At 38.2% G+C, this 24,020-nt stretch overlaps 1 protein-coding gene across 1 annotated transcript in view; it reads right to left on the bottom strand.

The window, feature by feature from the left end:
- sesn1 (sestrin 1) overlaps positions 1–23,461 on the bottom strand; it is an 83,768-nt gene extending 60,307 nt beyond the window's left edge. Inside the window, exons 1-2 of the mRNA XM_074685325.1 lie at positions 23,355–23,461; positions 21,726–22,039 (exon numbers count right to left, since the gene is read on the bottom strand). Of these exons, the coding sequence (XP_074541426.1) occupies positions 21,726–21,998 (273 nt within the window). The 5' untranslated portion in view covers positions 21,999–22,039; positions 23,355–23,461. The remainder of the gene's footprint in view (positions 1–21,725; positions 22,040–23,354) is intronic.
- Between the last annotated feature and the right edge of the window lie 559 nt (positions 23,462–24,020).

Below are 24,020 nucleotides of genomic sequence, written 5' to 3'. Positions count from 1 at the left end.
TTCTCTTTATTTGTTTACTGGCTCTGAACAGTCAAAGACCTTCATGAATTAAAGATTAATCTCCTCATTACCCTCTGTGTATAATCCCAGCAGGTCATTTAAAACCTCCTGTGATTGGTTATTCCTCCTTAAATTACAGATGAGAGGACTTGTTTTGCAGGAGACCCTCTGAATCACCCTCAGGCCTTTTGTGGAGTTTCTCAACCCTCTTCATGACGTCTTCAGCGGGTCGGCAAACATGTTATGAAACAGCAATCATGTAAACACAAAGGATGATGAAAAGTTAAAAAAAGAAAAATTCAGTGTTATTTAAACGCCCATTCAAATAAAAAAGGCTGATTCATCTCTGCAGAGGCTTATCACGTCATGTTGTTTAGTCTTCTTCAAAACTACTTCTGTTTTTTAAACATCAACACATCACACAGTGAAAGATGTTTAGAGTGTTTAAAGACCTAAAGAGAAACCAATGAGGTAAAGAGTTTTAAAAAAATTTTAGTATACAGATCAACAGGTTAATTAAAGGCACTATAGGGGGTTTTATGACGTGCATAGCATAATGATATTACAGGTTATTCACATAACACTGAATGTTACTGCCTCTGTTCTGGTGGTTTTATCTGCAAAATAAAAAGTCAATTTTCAAAAACTCTCCCATCAGTGTCTCTTTTAAAAACTCTGCTTTTAAAGTTAGACAACGCTAACGAGGCAAGCTAGCAGATAATCTTCTGATGGTCTGATAATTGAGGCTAATATGAGGCTGATACTGAAGCAGTTTTTCAAAGTGACTTGTGTTGTTTGATAAAGTATTCCTAAAGATGTTGAATTTCGGCTACCTGCACTTTGCTAGCTAACATGATATGAACAGGATTTAATGTTGATGCTAGCCTGTGAATGCTATACTGCTACTACACTACTGCTACTGGTTGAAGAGTTACGGTAATGTGAACAGCTAGCCTAAATTATTGCCTTTTAATTGCCGTTGTTGTTGCAAATGGATTTCTATGCAGCTGTAAAGCTTAGCTTAGCTTTTCTCCTTGGAGGAATTGTTTGGATTTTCTGGCTAGCACTTGTAAAATGAGAGCACTGGCGCTCTAGTAGGATTTTAAAGTGTTAGCATACGTTTTCAAAGTATTATGAGAGATGGAGAAACTCTGCAACCTGTGCTTTGCTGGCTAAAATAGCTAAATAGCTACTAGCATGATTTAATGTTGATGACATCCTGTGAATGCTGTACTAACAGTTTCGATGTTTAGGCATTTACTGGGACATCTGAGCACAGATCATCACATTTAATGACTACCACGGATCACCTTATGTAAGCTAACGGAGGCTAACTAATCTGAGTTAGCTAAGTTTTGTCACTGTTACAGCTTCAGAGAGTCATTCTGCAGAGCTACAAATTAATACATTACCTTATTATTTTAAATCATGTTGAAAGTTTTGTTAAATAAAGACGCATTAAATAGATTTCCATTATTTTTCGCAAAATATGAACGCTCTGACAGGAGCTACATCTTTGCTACTATAAGGATGTAGCTTACGGTACATGCAGTCTTCATACCTGAAAAACACATATGATTTGGCCAAAGGGGGCACCATAACTAGGGATGGGTATTGTATTTGATACTTTTATAGGTGCCGAACAAATTTTGTCTTTAGTACCAAGAACCCAATCAACATTTGAAACGATACGGTACCAATGCCTGGTACCTGGCAATCGGTACTGGTACTCAACGGTACTAATTTTTGGTACTTTTTTGTGTTTCTGTGGTAAAAAATATCAATTTGTTTAATAATAAAATATCAAAAAATCAATTTAACAGATTTATTCTTCAGTATGTAACCTTGCAATGCTGAATTCATGTCTAGCGTGGAAATTTGCCTACTCTTCCACTCCCTCACAGTCACAAGGATGCGTTGAGGTACCTAAACATGGTACCTTTTCATTTGACATTAATCGGTCGGCACCTATAAAAGTACGTAATTCGGAACCCATCCCTACCCATTCACTTAAAATCAAACAGTACCATGTTTAGGTACTTAAATGCATCCTCGTGACTGTGAAGGAGTGGAAGAGAAGGCAAATTTCCACGCTGGACATGAACGCAGCGTTTGAAAAAACTCTGAGATTTTATTATTTAAGAAATTAGCATTCATTACCACACAAAAAATCATAAACACACACAAAAGTAGTGAAAATTGGTACCGTTGAGTACTGATACTGATTGCCAGTTATCAGCATCTGTACCATATCATTTCAAATGTGAAAGGTACCCATCCCTAACCATAATAACACATTAAGAAACCTACTTACAGTGCCTTTAAAGAGGGAAACAGGTATCTCAATAAGCACTTAAAAAGTTTGAATCCATGTTTTCCATAGTGTAAGGAAAGGTAATTAACAAATATAAGATTATAGAATTTTAAAGTACTGATTTACTTTTAGTTCAACCTTGATTTCCCTGATTTCCATTTGGAAAGAGAAACAACATGACTCCTATGATCTTCTCCAGGTGGTAAAACTCGTTTGGCAGCACGCCATCCAAGTTAAAGTCATAAAGGTCCAGGATCAGGTAGAGCTGAGATAAATGATGGACTCATTGACCAACTTCATGCTCATAACTCAGCTGACTCCTTAAAAACAAGCCAGTAAAGTATCCGAAAAATGCTTACATGTTGTACGCTGACAGGACATGGCGTTTACGCGTGGAGCTGTGAGGTAATGTGGGATAATGACATTCCAGGAGTGGTGAGAGCTGGGGCAGTGTGTATTCATGTGTGTGTTTATGTACATGTGTGTGTGTGTGTGTGTGTGTCAGGGAGGATGGGTGGTCAGCCCCGGGGTTCGATTAAACCCACAAGGTGTGACGGCATGATGTAACAGTATCTGTCTCAGATATTCTGTTGGGACATGTCGTACAAGTGTCTCAGGGTGGTAAACAACTCTGTGCACTTGTTTTGTTCCTTTAAGATGAAGTTTCCCTTCTTCATTTTTTTCATGATTTAAAAAACTGTCAAACTGCTCAACAAAAAAAAAAGGGGAACATCAGAATTTCCTCTTTGACACGTGAGTCTTCTTTTAGTTCAACACGAATGTCTGAGGTGTCTGTATCAACAGGGACAGAAACCACAACGTTATCATGTTTAACACACACACACATGCAAAAAATAAACACACACACACAGACAGGCAAACAGACTGGTGAGATAAATACACACAGAGAGGAGGGCAGAGTGTGACAAACATGCTGATCAGCTGCATTCAATCCTCAGAATAGATGTGGGCACCAACTTCCACATACGTGAATCAGCTGTTTTAGAAGATACATGTGGCGACAGATTAGCGCTGTTGTTGTACTAAACCACAAGTACTCAAAGGTAGTCTGCAGGATTTTCTGTTAACTTCTGGGCCTCTATACATGTGTGTCAGTGTCTGTGTCTGCCTCAGACCCTCCCCTCAGCCTGGATGTTGATTTGGTTGTATCGGGATGTTTCCAGGCTGAAAGTAAGTGTGGCAACCTCAGCAAATCACAGAGCGCCCAGTGTGCAAGTGACTTTGTGTGTTGATTAGTGGGTGGAAGAAGCTAACCAAAGGAAGCTATGATAGCGGGCGTAGCATGGAGGCAGAAAAACAACTAAAGTGAAACGAAACTCCAAACAGATGAAGCTTTTTCCTAAATAAGGGTGAAGCTTGGCTCAACTTGCACTCGCTTTCAGGAACTTGGAGAGCAGCACGGACGGAAGAGTGACGTGAGTTAGCTTTCTGCTAACCAGGTATGTGTCAAATGCCCATGATTAGCTTGTGCTAGCATGCTAAGTCAGGTGCAAGGCTCCAGAGTCTCTCCCACGTAGAAACACGGCCCTACAGGTGGTTGCTGGGCTAGAGAGTATGTTCACGTAGTCACAGTGGAAGGCTACAGCTACACTGCAAAAAATGAAGTCTTATCAAGTGTTTTTGTCTTATTTTAGGTAAAAATAATCTTATTATACTCAATATGAGCCACAATCAACTTATCATTCAAAAAATGTCTTTTTTCAAGTTGTTTAAAGACAAAAATGAGGTCTGAATAGGGATGGGTACCAGACTAGGTACTTTTATAGGTACCGACCGCAATCTGTCAAAGTACCAGGTACCGATTCACAAAAAATCAAAAGGTACCATGTTTAGGTACTTAAACGCACCCTTGTGACTATGAGGGAGTGGAAGAGTAGGAGATTTTCCATGCTGGACATGAACACAGCATTACAAGGTTATATATTAAAGAATAAATATTTCAAATGGAAAAACAAAAAAAATATATAATTAAACAAATTGATATTTTTTTATCAAATAAGCACAAAAAAGTACAGAAAACTGGTATCATTGAGTACCAGTACTGATTGCCAGGTACGGGGCATCTGTAACGTATCGTTTCATATGTGAAAGGTACCCATCCCTAGGTCTGAATTGCCAATGGAACAAAACATTTCATAAAACAAGAATAATATCAAGAGTAACTTTTCTCCTGGTCCATTGGTAGATTTTTTTTAACTTATTTGGAGCAATTCAGACCTGTTTTTGTCTTTTAATTAATTGAAAAAAGACGTTTTTCTGGACTGGTCAGGTGACTGAAGCTCATATTATGTCCAAAAAGACATTTTCCACTGAAAAATAGGACAAAAACACTGAAGATGTCAGTTTTTTAAAATGTGTGGGTGTGTGCTACCGCTGGCCCTGAGCCAAAGAGGAGGAGCCCAGTTTGAATGTTGTGTTTGCTAACAAGTAACCAAATTCCTGCAGACTCTATCTTTACATTTCACCATCCATTTTGGCAGATTTACTTCCTTGACCAGTAGGGGGCAGCGTCAACAAGATCAACATACCAATGCCTCTCCCATTTGGTCATCCTACATCTCCGTTTGCATTTGATTACATACTACATTATAAATCATTTAGTAAAGTATGTAATAACCAGACAGCGTCTGCCAGTTTGTCAGTCAGTCATACGTCCTCAAACGACTACAGTCTGGACGGCATGTGAGGAGGATTGATATCATCACAAGTATTTTGGCACCCAATGGGGTTTCAGTTACAACACCGGAGGTTTTATGACAGCTGGCAGCAACATCAAAACATAAATGTCATTAATAATATGATTGAGTCAAACATGGATAAATATAGAAGCGATCATCCTGTTGAAGCAATGCAAGACGCAAGATCCTCCTCTGACTTTGATTCTTTACAGGTTAAGCCTGGATCATTCAAAGTAGATATAAAGTAAAGCATAAAGTTGCCTGAAGGATTGTCTTAAAGGGAACTGTAACATGAGTGTGTGTGTCAGATTCAGGGCACACACACTGCTCTCAGGGAGAAGTGTTTTCCTACCCAGAGTAAACACTCTGAAGCAAACCCACTTGTGCAGTTTTTTTTTAAACACCACTGCATGTCAATCACAGATGCAGACACACTCTCAGCTTACCAACACACACACACTCGTACTCTCACACCCCGGCCAGCGAAAGAGCCGGGGTCAGAGGTGAACGACTGTGGGAACGCGGAGGTCTCACAGCGTGAAACTGTCACCGTCCTGACAAACTGGCCTGTAACATAAACAAGCGCACATACATCAGCTCCAGACAATACCCCCGAGAAGAGAGCACAATACACTCCATCACTGCACACTGGGCCTGGAACAATACCACACACGCTGAAACAACACCGCGGCCAGGCTAAGCCAACATGGCAGTGGGCAAAGCTTGAAGCAACAGCACTGGGTGAGCAGAGACACACAATGGCTGCAATGGGAAACGATCCATCAGGTGCTGACACAGCGAAGTTCAAGTCTCTAAGTGTGAGGTCCTGATTGAACGAGGAGCACTGAAGTGACCACTGTGTGATGGTGTGTATCCCTGCGTGTTTGTCCTTCAAGACTGCAGGATTATACCCCAGTATTTATTAAATATCATCTTACCCCATAGTTCAGCTCCAGAAAAAAAAAGTCTTCTTATTTTTCATCTATTTTTTAATTTTTTTCTAAAATTTGTAATTAGGGCCCGAGCCTAAATACCGGATGAAGGCTCTCTTGAAACTTTAGGTATTATTATTATTATTATTTTTATAATAATAATAATAATAATAATAATAATAATAATAATAATAATAATAATAATAAATATTATTATTATTATTATTATAAAAATAATAGTTATAATAATACCCAACACCCAATACCTGGTAACCTACATTTCTGAACTTCCTGTTCAGAACTCAGCATGGTCATAGGAGACTTTTTTTTAAGTCTTGGCATGATGGTTATGCACAAAAAATTTCAGGCCTGTAGCTTAAAGCAGGTAGCCTGGCTGATTTTTCTGTGGCTAGGGGGCGCTGTGGAGCATGGGCGAAAACACTGCAGTCATACACTTTCACGCAGCGCTGAAATTTTTAGCTAGATGTGCTCATGTTTTAATCAAGCTGAAGGCATTAAATTTGGGGTCAACATAATAATAATAATAATAATATTTTTTATTATTATTAATTTATATTATTATTATTATTATTATTATTAAATGTATCAAACATTGTGAGTAACTGTAGGGAAAACAAGTCTGTATCATCAATGTGCTAGTCATCACCGCATCTTTATGCTCTTTTCCTGCTTAAAGCGCCACCTACTGGACACAAGTGATATTTACTACCATACCATATTTACTATAGACTCCTTCAAACATGCTTTAAATCAACAGTCTTACATGATTTCTCATCCATATTACTGAAGATTAAAAAACTTGTCAGTCACAGCAACACCTACTGGTCAAAAGCAGTACTGCAGTGTAACTAATAGTTAGATTCACCAATGAATGCTTGCTGTAGGACCAATTATGAGTCATTTGGGCCTGTAACGAGAAAAAATGAATGGTAGTCAAAATATTTGATACATCTTGATTTTTATTGAATGTTACAAATTAGCAAAGAAATGTGTAACGGCTTTGTCCAGAGGGGGCGCCAAAATCTTTTAACTCCAAGTTCCTCACAGGAGCTTTAAGTTCTCAGCACCAGTTAATGAAATAATAATTTTTGAGACATTTTTACAGACCGATTTATAACTCATATACATAAAATAAAATGAAAATCAAAGCTAGGAAAAACAAGTCTTTTTTGTCAATATACTAGTTATCACCACATCCGACACCTACCCCCTGTCAGTAAATTCGAAAAAATTAAAGTTACCATTAACGATAACTGATGGTGTCACTAGTAGTTGTGTTTGATTTTGAAGGTTGTTACAGGGTATCAATTTGTATATCAGTTGTTTTACAAAAAGTTAAAAAAATTTCACAGGAGCTTTAAGGCATACAAAAGGCTTTTTTAACAGTCATTGGTACAAAACTAAACATATTTTTTTTTTAAAAAGAGTTTTTGTCTGTTTCACTTCACAGCCTGCTCCATTTTATTTTTCTTATGCAAACAAAACTATAGACTCAACCTGCACTGACTTGACCCACATTCACACTAATCATCATATCAATAGTTGCACAATATCCCCCTACCTAAGCAGGACTGTGTGTCCCTAATATTGTGTTTGTGTATTCCAGCTGGTTAAGCCGGCTGCTGAGCCTGTGAGGGTTGTATCCTAATAGGGGCTACCTCAGACCAGGGCCTGGACCGCAGCCACCGGGGCTATTCATGCTGTGTGACCTGATCCGCAGATGCCTCTAAATCCTGCATGCTCACTGCTATAAATCACTCAAGACATGTAAACACAAACACACACACACACAGATTCAAAGAGAGACAGATCAACACACATACAGATGCACATAATCGCACTGAGAAAGTCTCACACACACACACACACACACACGCATGCGCGCGCTGGATGAACGCCCGGTGACCAGGGCAAAAGGAAAAAATTAAAATCATGTGCAGCATTGCATGCATTCAGCAGAGTGCATGGAAAATTCCCATCCAGCAACTTGACAGAGGAGCCAAAACAGGCTTCACACTGGTACAGAGTTCCCCCCTGTGTCCGCTCAGCTGAACTGCAGTTAACCAATAATGTAGGTGAGCGATGACTCCACTCAATGGGCTGCTCTGCTTCATCAAGTGCAAGGAGAGGCCGAGCTGGATGATAAAAGGCACGTATTGATCCTGTACAAATAGAACATCCACTGGACAAAATATACCCTCATTAATTTATGAAGTCAATCAAATTAATCCTGAACAGATGGCGTGCAAATCGATGGATGAGTGAAGGAAGCTGAGTGAACAAGCAGGCTGCAAGATCCAGCTTGTTGGGCTGAACTGAACTGGAACGTTGGGCGTAAACACCCTCTGTAGTTCACGGAGTCGTAACATTTAAACAGTTTACAGGTTTCTGTTCAGATCAGCATCAGATTAATCCATAATTACATAATCCTAAACTGCAGCTCAACAGCATAAAAACAACAGGATCCCCTCGTGTGATCCCTCTTTAAATGAGGGTGGATGGTCGTTAGGAATAGGATGTTCAGACAGATTTAACGAGGAAATAAAACTCCACCTATAAATGTTCCAGTCCGTCCACAATGTAAAGTATGCTTTCTATACCATACACTGCATTTAGATTCCACTTGGTATAGTCGTAACGGTGCAGGTGTTGTTCTGTTTCAGTGCACCTGTTGTTCCAGCAATGAAGCTAAACTTAATGGAATCCAGCCCTCACTGATTTAAGTGTTTACACCTGTATTTGTTGACACAATGGTGGATCATCGTCTTTACCTGTTTGATACAATCAGGCTTCGAGTAGAAATTAAAATGTCAGTACTCCGCTTATTTACTTATTGGCATGTGCAAGGGTCTTCAACCTGTGGCTCTTTGACTCCTTTGCAGTGGCTTCTTGTAGCTTTACAGAATATTGTTGAAATAAAGAATTGTTATTTTTCTTACAGAGGGTATTGATGATTAAAGACACTGATACTAAATAAAATCCTGCGTTAACATTTAGTTGAACTAAATCTTCATCCCATCTGTCAATAAAGCCTGCCACCGCTCTACTTCACCTCCTTCACCTGCTCCTATTCATTTAACTAACAACCTGCCGGCTTAATATACTCGCTTGATATGTGGCAAGACATTAGCAAACAACAAAATGAGCTACAAAAAATTCAAGTATTCTTCCAACATTTTGAAATTTTTGCAAATTTTTTAATTCGTTTTTTTTAATTTCTCAAAATGTTAACTTCAACTTTTTAAACTGAAACACACTCAAAATTTAAATTTCAAAAACAAAATGTTTGAAATTTGGGAAAATTTCTTTAAATTAAAAAAAAGGCACATTTTGCAAATTTCTGATTTTTTTTTTTTAATTCTTGAAAGTTTTTTAAAAGTTTTTTAAAAGTTTTTTAAAAGTTTTTTTAAAAGTTATGCAAATTTATTTTATTTTTCAATTTTTTTTTTTTTTTTCAAATTTTTGATATTTCAATACCTTTTGAATTTTTTACATAAATCCTACACATAGGGATGGGTACCTTTCACATTTGAAACCATCTGGTATCAATGCCTGGTACCTGGTAATTGGTACCAGTAATCAACGGTACTTTTTTGAGTTTTTGTGGTGAAAAATATCAATTTGTTCCATAATAATTTAAAAAAAAAATCAATTTAACATATTTATTCTTAGTATATAACCTTGCAATGCTGGGTTCATGTCCAGTATGGAAAATCTCCTATCTTCCACTCCTTCACAGACACAAGGATGCATTTAGGGACCTAAACATGGTACCTTTTGATTTTCTGTGAATCGGTACCTGGTACTTTTGACAGAATTAGGTTGGTATCTATAAAAGTTTGTAATTTGGTACCCATCCCTATTTTAAATGGTATGGTGCCCATGTCCGGTACCTGGCAATCGGTAACGGTACTCAACAGTACCAATTTTCAGTACCTTTTTGTGTTTATGTGGTAAAAAATATAAATTTTTAATGATAAAATGTCAGTAAAAAGGATGCATTGAGGTACCTAAACATGGTACCTTTTGATTTTTCGTGAGTCTGTACCCAGTACTTTTTACAGAATTCAGTCGGTACCTATAAAAGTACCTAATTCATTACACATCCCTACCTACATTTAACATTTCTGGCGTATTTTGCTTCCTTCAGTTAATCAGATGCTTCATTAATGTGTTCCTCTAAGATGCACTAAAAACACTTAAGTTCAATGCTGGACTACTTCTCAAATTTATCTGTCCTAAATTTAGCTGCCTCAGTTTGAGTTTTTTTGTATTATGTTCACATAGATGTTTATATTTTACTTTGTAAATAAGATCTCTTTCCTTTTATCCTATTTCACACATTGCTTTTAAGTATTTATCAGGCTTAACCACTTATCCATAAATGAAAATGTGTGCTTGTGTGCAAGTGTCAAACGTGACAGGCCAGTTACACACTATTGCCACCTACTGGTCTGGCACGCTCATGTGGGTGTTTCATTAAAACATTAATTGCTTTGAAGTGTGAGACATAGACTGTATACTAAATGGATGTACTACCTATGACATCACCCATCTGTTTCTCATACAGAGTTTTGAAGCCGTCATCGTCGCCCAGAGTTATACTGGAAATGCAGAATCAAGAGGCTGGTTTTTATCCTCTTCACTTCACAGAGTACCTGTTTGCCAGTTAAGACAGACATATACAGAAGCTACAGTCCTGAAGTCAATGGAGTTTCGTTGGCACGACTCTCGGACTTCAACCAGCAACCACTGCCTGTAACTCTGACCTCTTATTCTGACATGTTCAGGAGGAAAAATCCTGACAGTGTCTTCAAATCAAAACCAAGTTGAGTAAGTCATGCTGAGAGGATAAAAACACGCTAATGAAGTCACAGACATCTTTCTCAGCTTCATGAATAATTTGTTAAGTTTGCTTCCATATGCGAGTTATAAATATCCCAGTATGTCAATGAGAAACAGAGAGAAAGGGGGAGAGTTGTTTATTCAGCAGCCCCATGTGATCACCCGATCTCTATTCTTAAACCTCCTGATAGGAGCTCCACAAATCCTGCTCTGCCTCGGACTGAAGCACGCACACACAGCAGGAGAACATGGCAGCTATTCTCCTCACACACTCAGCTGACGAGTCCATCTTTTATTCCCGTGTGTGTTTTGTCCCTTTAAAGTGTTTGTTATTCCTCTCCCACCTCCTGCTGCAGCACTTTGTCACTGTTGTCCATCACCACGCCCCCCTCCGTCCTTCCCTTTAACCCTCCTCCTTCTCCTCCTCCTGCTCCTGCTGCTGCGCCGTCTTTAACAGTCTCGGGGTGTGTGGGTGAGACAAGCTGAGCCTTGCAGGGTGTGCAGGAGAGGAGAGGCGACTGTAAAGAGGGTGGACTGCACGTCTTAGGGATCAGGTGACTCAGTCCTCTCATAGAAACATCATTATTATGATGAATTTATAATTATTGGAGGCTTTCCTCTCATTTCTGAACGCTTTGCAGCCTTGGCACGTAGAGCCAGGTTTGAGCCAAGTAGGTTGAAGGCTCCTGAAAGCGGGGCTCACAGACTGGGGGTGCTGGTAGTTTTCCACTTTGGATTGCTGACTGAATACAGAAAAAAGCCGCATTTGTTCCTTGTTTTCCTCCCACTGTTTTCCCACTAAATCATCAATCCTGTCCCAGTTACTCCCCCTGTTTCTCCTTCAACCTGCAGCCTATTTTTTGTACCACTTTGTTCCCCACTTTTCCATCTTCCTCACCCTCAATTCCTGAATAGCACAGCCAGAAATAATCGCACACAAGCCAGCAATCCCCCAACCCCCAAGTAACACACCCCATCATGTGCACCTCATGCCACTGATACCATGACGACTGCTGCGGCTCTGCAAAAGCTCGCCTCGTACCCAGTGCTCGCCAATCTCTCCCTCTGTGCCAGGATAAAACAGCCTCTCAGAGAAAGAGTCCCTAAACCTGAAACAGTCTTTGTTTCCCCGATCTGAGGAGAACTCTGAGAGATTTTCACGTATGTAAAAGCTGCGAGAAACAGAATTCGGAGCCTTTTTATCATTTATTCAGGCTTACAACAGGATTGACAGTGACCTAGATGCACACTTCCCACATGCCCCCCCTCTGCTCCCCATTCCTCCAGAGTCTGCAGCAGACAGCGAGCTGCACAGGGTAGTATGTGGGGGTCTGTCTGTGCTGTAGGATCAAAGGGGGTGTTTGAGTTAGTATGTTCATCCAGCATGTTCAAGGGTCTGCAACATGCAGCTCTTTGACGCCTTTGAATTCTTATTTTTCTTCCAGAGGGTATTGATGATTAAAGACACTGACACTAAATAAAATCCTGTGTTAACATTTAGTTGAACTAAATCTTCATCCCATCTGTCAATAAAGCCTGCCACCGCTCTACTTCACCTCCTACAACATCAACAGCCCACCAACTTTCCATGCACCTGTGGCTAACCTCAAGTTTTACAGCCCTGGGAAGATAACTACATCTACAAAAAGACTCATCTGGAAGAAAATACAGATTTTAATTCTGTGTGGATGGATTCATTTAACTGACAATGTGCCAGCTAAATAAACATGAAAATAAAAAACAAAAAATAATAAGTTGCGCATTATTATCAATCGATGTTATCAAATTCAAGTGCTATTTCTTAAGTTTTGAAATTTTTCTGCAATTAATTTTTTTTTAATTTTGATTTTTTTTTAAATTTCCATTTTTTGAGATTTTCCATTTTTTTTTCAATTAAAAAATGTTAGAATTTTATTGTTTCAATATATTTTGATTTTTTGCAGTTTTCAACCATTTCAATTTTTTTGAATTTTTTTGTTAATTTTTGAAATGAAAAAAAAAAAAGATTTATTTCCAAATGTATTAAGTTTTAAAAAGTTAAGTATCATTTTTAATATCAATCTTACCCAATTCAACTGTTTTTCTGAAGTTTTAAAATTTTTCTTAATTTTACTTTTTTTTACTTTTGCAATTTTTTTGTAATGTCCACTTCCCACATTTTTGCAATTTCTTTTCTTTTTTTAATTTATGTAAATTTTGCATTTTTTTTGCATTTTATTTTGCATTTTTTTTTAAGTTTTAAAAGTTCTTTTTTTGAGTTTCTTTGATAAATTACTTTTTAATTTTTGCAACTTTTTGAAATAACCAAAATGTTGTAATTTTTGTAAATCTATTAAGTTTCAAAAATGTAAAATCTTTGAATTTTTTAATTTAAAAAAAAACCTTGTAATTTTTCTCAAAAAATTTGAAATAGCATGAAATTTAAAAATAAAATTACAAAAAATGCCAAAATTGTTATTATTCAAAAAAGTCAAAATAAAGAAATATTAGAACATATTCTAGTTTGGTTATATGGTGGCTACTTTCCTTATAGAAACAAGGTTTCTGGTTCAAATCCCAGGTCAGGCAGGTGTCTTTCTGTGTGGATTCTGCCTTGTGCCCTATAACAGCTGACCCTTTGACCCTGTGACCTCAAACAGGATGAGATAAGATAAGATGGATATTGCAGCCTGGACACATTTTACATAGTGAAATAAAGCTCTAAGGAGAAGAACTGGAGTGAAGTGGATTGAAACTGTATTGATTTTTTATTAATCCTCATCATTGCAATGAACTGCACCATAAATTTGAAAATCAGCAGGAAAAAGTTGCATCTTCTTTTGGCTGCAACCTCCTGCATCTTCATCCCCAGAGCCAAAAAACAGTCTCATTACATGTTATCTAAAGGAGTGTGGACGGGGCGTAAGTGGCCACACTGTGAGTGCTTTGTAGGACTGTGCACAGACACACTGGCAGAGCCCATACACACCCACCATCCCGTCCTCTCCGGCCCCTGTCCTCGCTGTCCCGTCTCTGTCCAGCTGGCATGCAGCTGTAAATCCACGGCTTTATTCCTCTATCACTTCCTCCATCGCTGTGGAGCGAGACTGTACAGTTACTGTGCCAAAGGTCACCGCCTGCTGCTGCTGTGGCTCCTGCTGCTGCTTTCTCTCCCCCTCAGTTTGTAATTTGTCTGACCTGGATCGAGCAGAGATTGCCCATAATCCAGCAGATCTGTCAGACCACAGGGCTTCCTCTTTCCCTGCTCCTCTGTCTCGATGGGTCGTTCCTCTGTTTGCACAGTAAGCAGAGGGAGCCGGGCGTGGACTGGAGGCATGCACACAAACACGGCGACACGTTCAGCCCACTCACAAAAGCATGAACAGACACCTGTTTGATGTCTTCAAACACTCAAAGACCCAATGTCAAAGTTTACACCTGGACTTTGAATCTGCACACTCAGAAAAGCAGTATTTCAACTGTCCACACGGTTCGTAAAGGTTCACAAATCTTGTGTGTTTACATAACCTGCCCGCGTTATGTGACCTCTAACGGCTGGACGTGGATTTCACAACAGAAAATGTGTGTTGACATATTTCAGTCCCAGAAAGCACAGGTGCCATCTCCAAGGATAAATCTGTGATGAAAAAAAAATACAATCAATACATGAAGTCTCCTCCAACGCTGAGACATAAACGCGCTTCGAGCCTTTCCAAACAGAGCACTCTGACTTAATTAATCACACATATGTGTTTATTACACAGTCACCCCAAGTGCCACTAATTAGCCAAATAAGTATGTGTAAAAACTGAGAAGCAGCTGAAGCATGAAGCGTCCACGGGTTTTGTCCTCTTCTTTAAGGAAAAATCAGGTGATCACTTTGACTTATTTGTAAAAATGTTGGAAGAGATGATAATTTTGTCCCTTCTAGACTGAGAAAGCTGTTAAAAAAATCTGTGGAAAGGAGATGACAGCTCATTTTGTAAGGAAAAGTGTAAACACGCTTGATAACGCCACCTGAAGACAAACGAATCAAAATATTAGATACAAATGTTTGTCCCTGTGATACAAATAAAACCCAACAGTCACCGTCTATGTTTGCACCAGTTCAAGGTCACGTTGGGAAACTATGTGCAGGAAAAGATCCTTTTTTCTCTGCAAATTGAACATCTTTTCTATTTCTTTTCTATCCTTGCAGACAGAGCTTTTTGAGGATTCAGTGAAAACCTGGGTACAAGTTGTTGGAACGTTTTTTCAAAAAGATAAACTGGGGTTAAGATTAATTAATTTTAGTTTAGTTTAGTTGGTCTTTACTTTATCTATACCTTCATAAAAATAAAAATTCAATTTAAAAATGAATGAAAATGAGCAGAAAGAAGAAAACATCTTATTGTTTCAGCCCCTTCTTCTCTCACAAAACATTAAAGCTGCTTTGAAGAGGATCTGTTGTAATGTGACTCCCTCGCCACCTTGTGGCCTGGAGTCTCAGCACACTGTCGTAAATTACTTTCACTGAGGTGTGTGTTTGTTTTGGTCTTAAATAGAGATTGTACTGAAACAAATTTTCTTTGTTCAAGTCAACTTTTTACTGGATACAACGTGCCAAAGTAAAGTATTTATCATTACAGTTAGGTGGCGCTGTTGTTTAAAATGTGACATCAAGCAATATGTAGTGCTATCGGCAGCCTGGTGCTCTAAGACGTGTCTGTAATGTGTAACGTCAGTGAATCCTGGTTATGTCCTGCCAGTCATCTACTTAACTACAGAACTAATATAACCTCACTCTTTTGCAATTTTTGCGATATTTTAAGTGTCAAATTTTTAGAAATTTTAGCAATGTCAAATTTTGATTTTTTTTGCAAGTTTATTGAAAAAATTTTTCTAAATTTCAAAATTTTTGAATTTTTGCAAAGTTTTGAAATTTAAAAAGTAAAATGAAATTTTTGCAAAAGTTGAAAATTTCAAAAAAAATTGAAAATTTTGAAATAATTGAAATTTTTTTAAATCTCAAAATTTTCATGAAATTTTAAGAATTTCAATTTTTTCTAATTTTTGCGAACTTATTTAAGAAATTTTCGCATATTTGAATTCAAATTTCTTTTAGAACTTTGCAATCTTTTGAAAATCAAAAAGAATTTTTGCAAATGTACTAAATTTTAAAAAAGAAAGTCTTGAAACAATTAAAACGTTTTTAAATCTCAGAATTTTAAGAAATTTTGGAAAATTTATTTAAAAAAAAAAAAAACTTAGACATCACGTCATTTTATTGATAGACTCTTAAGTTTGAACAGACCACTGCAGAATAACTGTCTGTGGGTTGGAGGCAACATTAGCACAGACAGATTAGCCCTTTCAGCCTTTAGCTCGTGCTCTATCTCTCTCCTGTTTCTCTTTCTTCTGCTCTTCTGTCCTTTTTCTGTCTGACAGTTAGGCTCCAGTGTCCACCATCACTTTAAAATTAATCACAGAAATCGTTTTACGGCAGAGGAAAACACAGATCTCTCTTCTCTCTACTAGACTTCCTCAGTCAGCGTGGTGTTGTCATAGAGACTTAGACGTGCCGTAAATCAATCCAGTTCTGCTCCACCTGATCAGGAAGCTGAGAAGTAGCATTTTGAAATAACCTGTAATCTGTAATATTGGAGCGTTAGCAACTGTAATCAAGACATAGTGGGTTTGAGGGATCTCTGTGTGGACTTCTGTTTATAACTCGTATTGCTCTTTTTTGTAAAATGAAGACAATCTTGCAGAATAACAGGTTTTTGCACTGCTAACAAGCTAATTAAGTTTGTCCATTTTGTGACAAACACAATGAGAAAAAAAGTTTTGGCTGATTGTCATTTCCAGTGAATGAATTAAATGAGACGCTAAGTCCACTAGTATTTCTTTTATCCCGTGGGCTGCTCTCCCGGTCTGAGGAATCTGAGCAGCCGGCATCACAGGAACAGGTTGATCTTTCCCTAATTCAAGTACGGGGTAGAGGGCTGACACAAAGGGGCAATTACATAACACAAAGAAACCCCTCTCTGTCTGTGTCCAGCAGCCCCAGACTGGACCTCTTTCATCCAGAGAGGGGACGTGGCGAGGGGAGAGCGCTGGGTCGATGGAGTCTGCCCACGCCTTTCATAGACTCCCAACAAACACTCACTATTCTCTCCTCATTTATGGGTTTATTCGTATGCTCGCAGTACATTTGGCTTAACGCGTGTTTCTCAAAGCGTCAGATCGATTCAGCTCCAGATCGGCGCCCTGACAGGCCGACCCTCTGACAGCGTCTGCATACGTTGACCATACTCGCAGGATTGCGCTGTTAACAGATTCTGACCCTCATATGTTCACCCCGGCTGACCCCTGCACACTGACAGCTTAAGGGAACCTGACCCCCTCCCCACAAACACAGAGCCCTATTTTCAGCCATGACCCCGTAACCCCTGACCTCTGGGACTCAGCAGTATTTGGAGGGGGGGGGGTTACGCAGCAAATATTCCAGTCCGTCCTTTTACCACAGCTTGTCCTGCATGTTCACAGGGCGTCTCAAAAAACAAGGGTCCAGTGAGTTTGCAGGAGAGTTCAAGCTTCTGCACTTCTATACTTTATTTCATTTATGGCTTTATTCAAGAAAACAGAGGACTCCTTTGCAGTGGCTCCTTTGAGCTTTAAAAAAAAATAATTAAAATAAAGAATTCTTATTTTTCCTAAATAAATAAAATCCTGTGTTAACATTTAGTTGAACTAAATCTTCATCCCATCTGTCAATAAAGCCTGCCACCACTCTACTTCACCTCCTACAACATCAACAGCCCACCAACTTTCCATGCACCTGTGGCTAACCTCAAGTTTTACAGCCCTGGGAAGATAACTACATCTACAAAAAGACTAATCTGGAAGAAAGTACAGATTTTAATTCTGTGAGGATGGATTCATTTAACTGACAATGTGCTGGATTAGTATACATGATTGATATGTGGCAAGACATTGGCAAAAAACAAAAAAATGATGAGTTAATCATCATTATCAATTAATATTATCAAATTCAGGTGTTATTTCTCAAGTTTTAAAATATCTGCAAGTTCTGATTTTTTTTCTATTTTTCTGCAAGTTCAATTTCTTTTTAATTTTTAAAAATATTTGGCAACTTTTTGCATTTTTTTAACAATTTTGAAATTTTATAGGTGTAGGGATTTTTTTTTCAATACATTACTTATTAATTTTGCAACTTTTTGAAATGTGCATTATTTTCAATATGTTATCAGATTCAAGTATTTCTTCAGAAGTTTTTTTTTATTTAATACTTTTTTTTCCAGTTTTTGCAAATTGTTTGAATTTCAAGTTTTTTTTGAACGATCAAAAATTGTTAAATTTCTAATTTTTCAGATGTTTTCAAGTTTAAGCTTTTTTTTTTTCAAATTTGAAAAAATATTTAAAGGTTTAAAATTTTTCAAAACTTGCAAATTGCATGGACTTAATCTTGATTCATTTAAGTTTTGCGAATTGTTTAAATTTTGTTTTATTTTTAATTTTGCAAATGTTGAAATTTTCATTTTTTTGTAATATTTGAAATTTCAAAAATGTTAACAAATTTATAAATACATTTTTTGATTTCTCATTTTGAAAGATAATATATATACATATATATATATATATATATATATATATATATATATATATATATATATATATATAATTTATTTTATTTTGAATGCAATTTTGCATTTTGTTTTTTGCAAATTTATTCATTTTTTTTTAATTTTGCAATTTTTAGTAATTAAAAAAATATTTAATTTGAAAAACTGAGACATTATACGTACAATTTCAAACATTGAAAAACTTCTTGTTTAGATAATTATTCACTAGATTGGAAATATGTTTGGAATTTGATTCCCCTTAATAGTTTTTATAGTGAAGATGAAGAATTTGTGGCTTTTGACTGACTTTTAATCCAGGTGATCTGAGGCAAAATGAGTTAGCTTTATGCTAACCTGGTATGTGTCAAATACCCATGATTAGCTTGTGCTAACATGCCAAGTCAGGTGTATGGCTCTTGAGTCTTTACCACGTAGAAGATGCTACAGGCGGTTTCTGGGCTAGAGAGTGTGTTCAATTTGAATGTTGTGTTAACTGACAAGTGAGGAAAATTCCTGCAGGCCATACCTTTAATATCAGTTTCATAATGAAGTCAAAGCTAACTTGGATTCATTTTGTTAGTGATAAAATAGCACAAATATACTGATGATGTGCACATTGGGGCAACACAAGGTGTTTAAATGTTAAAATGTTAGACGCCAAATGTTTTCGAGCCGGGGGACAGCCGGGGGAGAGAGGGGGTCGCCATGAGGAAAGAGCTGTCTGTGCTTTCAAAGATTTTGTCTTTAATCAGCGGATCTGCTGGAATTAAGAGGTCTGTCTGAGCTGAGAGATGCCCCTCCCTCATCCTCTCTACATCCCTGACAACATGAGAAAGGTGTGTGTATCTGTGTGTGTGTGTGTGTGTGTGTGTGTGTGTGTGTGTGTGTGTGTGTGTGTGTGTGTTGGTCCAGGAGAATCTAAGCCATGGGACCAGAGCGAATATGAGCTGCCACACTGGGCTCATAAATGCACCTTTTGGCAAGCCCGCAGCAAATGCAGCTTAACATAATTCAAAAATACCAGACGGTGTGTGTGTGTATACTGTGGTACACTGTTAAATCCACAAAGCAGCTTTCTCCCTCTTTCTCTCCCTCAACCCTCTTCTCAATCTTCCAAAAAAATAAAAACACTTCCGCACAGACAGGAATTAATGCCACAGCCAGGCTAAATATTACCTCAGAATAACAACATGACGGGCCATCAAAAGTCGCCAGGCGCAGTTTGTTTATTACTCAACGACCCATTAAGAGAAACCCTGGCTAACACCACCTCTGCAGCAGGGGTAGAGTCAATATTTAGGCCTCTGGGAGTAAATGATAAATGAAATAAACGCAAAATTCAAGCACAAACATCCAGTGAATTTGTTTCCAGGGATTTTATGTTGAGATAGAAAGCAAGGCTTGTTCAGAAAGAAATAACCGCACAGTGTTATCAACACACCTTTAGGCTAACAGCATCAAGCAAAACAAGTACGTAACCACATGAAGTGACACGGCATGCTGATGGAGTTGAAGAAGCTACGCTGAAAGGAAAATATGACGGTCACGTTGAGTGTGAGGATGGAGAGTTTTACAGGGTATTTTCAGTAAACATGTCTTGTGTGCGCGCGTGTGTGTGAGAATACCCACATAGGTGAGGTGTGGATGGATGTTTTTATGGGTATGACTCACCATGTGGTTATGAAGACAAAAATAAATAATGAAATTGAATAAATAAATAAAGCCATGGGGTGTTTGTTAATTGTTCTTCAGGATTTTTTAGTTGGAGCCCTGTTGCAGTTTGAATAAATAAACTTATATCTGAAAGCTTTTAGCAGAGGGAAGAAGCTTGTTGTTGTGCCTGAAGATCTCCAAAGACATCAACTGAGTCATAAATTTGTCTGTTAAAATGATTATTATCTCACAGTAGGGCCGCACAATTAATCCTTGAAAGATCTTGATCTTATTTCACACACGTACGTGATCTCATTTCTAAACACGGCCGATTCTTATGCGTTTTATTTCGCGGGTTGCAGTGTAAACAGATGCCCCTGAACGCAGCACTGCCGCTGCCTTCTCCTTTAACCAATGACGAAGCGTCTTTACATCACGTGAGCCTGCTGCTGCCGCTAGCTTCTCACTTTGCGTCTGGAGCAGCCAGACCTTACGTCGTCTATTCTTCCCAGCTAGCTTATCTTAGCAAACACAGTTTCCCAAAAAAACTCTGATTCAGGATTTCGCTTTAAGTTTTACCTCAGAAGCGCTCTAACATTCAGCATGTCGTCAATCTCCTGCTGTACTAAAAACGACAGAGAATACTTAGCGCTAGCTTGATGCTAACGTATATGGGAAATTACATTGATATGCTAGCGGTTAGCATACATCGATAAAATCGGTTTTATAGCAGAATATCAACTTTCATCACAGAAACATTGCACCGTTAGTCTTCGTTGACAAAACTAACAACTCTAAATGTCAAAAACTCACAGGTAAATGTTTCCAGACGGGAAGATAGAAGAAAAGTTAGTGCTCTCTCATGGCTGACTTCATAGCTACAACTGAAAGCTAACACTAGATGGTCTACCCAGGTCAATTTCCTTCCAAAAAAAAATCCTGCCAAAGAATCATGTTCTCAATTTGAAATGTGATAGAAATTACTGCCAGAGTCATGCAGCCCTATCTTACAGTGAAAAAAACAACATGCGCATGTTGGGCTGGGATGATAGCAACACAAACAGAAAGTCATTAGCTTTAAAAACCAAGTTCCTTATGCTGCATTTGATAGTGATATTTAGTTAGGGATTTTTTCAGTAAAATCTTAATGGACTTTGTTTCATAATTAAAATAACCAAAAAATGGAGAAAAAAAATGGTAAGTGTTTAGGCCCAAGTTAGAAAATTAACTTTGAGCTGATGATTTGTTTTTTTCCACTTATCTTCATCAAGTTATGATGTTATGAGAATAAAAACTATCATTTGTAACTATCAAATGTAAGTTTGAGATGATAATGTATTATTTTATGACACCAGTACTTTATTGGCTCAAGCTCTTCTACATACATGTATTCACCAGGCCAAAGTGCTGCACTGGTAAATCCCTGGATCCTGTACTGTTTAAGTGTTAATGAGTTCATGGTGTCTCATCGTGCCATTGAATGTAATCCACTTGACAAAACATGCAGCGGCTGATGTTGTGACTCAGCCACACTGTTTGCAATGCTTATGAGGAGGTGAGGAGAGGGGCAGATGGCAGCAGAGCCACAGACGAGATGAGACAGCTCAATGCTGCTCGGTTCAACCAAAAGCTCTGATAAAAAAAAAGAGTCTCCTACCTGAACGCCCTGTAGGAGACGAAGACATCGCTCCCTGACGTCCTCAAAGGGACACCTTTTGGAGAGCATGAGGAGGTGAGCCAGGATGTCGTTCAAGTCGCTGTTTGGAGGACTTCCCGACGGGGTTGGTGACGATGGTGGTATGGGCTTGATGACCTCCACTTTCCTCATGACCTCCTGGGAGATGTTCTCCATGGCTTCGTTTCTGGAGATAGCATCACGGCTGGCCAGCCCATCCCATCGACCCAAAGACTCCTGGTCCAGCACGTCCATCTTCTGATGTGGGACTATTGATTATGTTGATTTACGAAAGGCTGGAAAACAAATAACGCGTTAAGAGCCTGTATTTGTTTATCATCAGTTATTCTCTGGCTGAATGCTGAATGCTGAATGCTAACTCAGTGTTGATTATTGGATGCGATGACTCCAGGACACAGAATATTTAAATTCTAAGAGTGGGAAAAAACATCGTTTCATATATGTATCAGGATTTTTTTTTTTACAATATTAAAATTGCGATTCTTTAAAAAAAAAAAAAAAAAATTAAGTCAAATTTAAATCCTTAGTTTCAGTCTTCGTTTATTAACTAGGTTGTAGAAAAGATTACCACTTTTCTCCAGCAGAGGGCGACATGTTTTTCTTGGATTCACATGATGTGAATTTTGGGGGGAAAGTATGGCTTCTGACAAAAACTAGAAATTATCATCATCATACAACTTTTTTACATGGTCTAGCATCGAAAAAGCAAACTAAAAATTGCAAAACTCATAATTTAAATCGAATTGGCACCCCATTATTCGTGATAGAATCGAATCGCGAGAATAGCGGATCATCCCAGCCCTATTGAACTGTAATAGCAAAGCACATATTGAAGCTTGTAAATACCAAGAGAAGTTTTTTAAGTGTAGAATTAAATGGAAAATTGTATTTTTCTCATAATTAAACAATACATTAATAAACAAAACAAAATTCACACACAAATCTACGAGAAACTGCAAAATCTGCAGGACTACACGATATTTCCTCACTAACTAATATCAAATTGACATAGAATGTAAACTTATTATAGTATAAATGGTAGTTAATGTCGAACAGGCAATACATCAATATTGTGTGTATATGTGCAGTCAAAATGCCTTTCCCTGGCATAAAAAATGTTTCTCACTGTTATTTTAAACCAAAAGTTCAATATTTTCCTCCAATCTAAATCCTCTCTGCATTGCATCTCAACAAATGCTGCTGTTATTTGCTTCTTTACACTCAGATATCTCTGTTCAGTCCCCCTAATATTGGTCTGTTAACAACTTCCAAGAAAGGAAAACGATTTGAGACTGATAACTGATATTTTAAGACATCATAATCTGGAAATTAAGTGTTTCTGGAATATTTTTTACAAACAATAATGAACGACAAACTGTGGTTTTCAGTGACCAAATCGGCAACTTGTCAGTTAACGTTAGGGGGTCCATTCAATCACTAGCTGCCTCTCTTTTCGTGTCAGGGTTTTTAAAGCTGCCAGTCAACAAAGACACCAGTAAACAACATCCAAACCTCGGCGAAAACAGCTCGTAGTAACCCCAACCTTTCCCTGCGCGCTAACGGCTAACAGTGTCACCCTCAAATACTCACTTTATCCACATTCTTTGGTGCAGGTCTTCAGCAACGGGACGTCTTGCCACAGCACTGACCAGTAACGTTAGTCTCAGGGTACAAGCGGGAGGAGGCGACAACTTTAGGGTAAACATCTAATTGGCAGAGAGAGGCAACCAATAGGAGGAGGGGGTGAGGATTCTAAGGCGGGAACTCGTGAGCTCTGGCTCGTGATTGGTCAGATGCCAGTTGCCGAGCTCGAGGGGGAAGGTTTTATGGGAGTTGAGTTCTCCTCCTTCAGAGTGCCGTGGATATTCGTTCTTCAGGAATACATCTCCCGTGATGCTTTTCGAGCGCAGACCCCCTCCTCTCAGTTGTTTATCAGAAATTGCAGGGGCAGAAAAAGGAGAAAGGAAGGGACTGATATTGATTTCCATTTAATTTGTTTTCTTGTTGATCTGTTTTTTTTTAAATGAATGTCAGTGTGACCACTGAAGGTGACAGCTCTATTTAACACTTTAAGCTCAGAATTATCTCTGATAACAAAGGTTATGCAATGGGCAATGTGGGTCCTGCATGTCCTAGGTTGTGGACAAAGGTGTTTTCAAAAAATGAAAAATCCACTTAAGATAATGTTACTGATGAAAAAACATAAATGCGGTAATTAAGTAAAATGATATACACTGAATTGTAGTGTATTATACT

This window comes from Halichoeres trimaculatus, unplaced genomic scaffold (assembly GCF_033239565.1).
Source record: "Halichoeres trimaculatus isolate MK-OKI-2021-1 unplaced genomic scaffold, fHalTri1.1 fHalTri1_scaffold_13, whole genome shotgun sequence".
Lineage (NCBI taxonomy): Eukaryota > Metazoa > Chordata > Actinopteri > Labriformes > Labridae > Halichoeres > Halichoeres trimaculatus.
The sequence above is the reverse complement of the archived record's forward strand: the minus strand, read 5'-3'. Positions and strand labels throughout refer to the sequence as shown.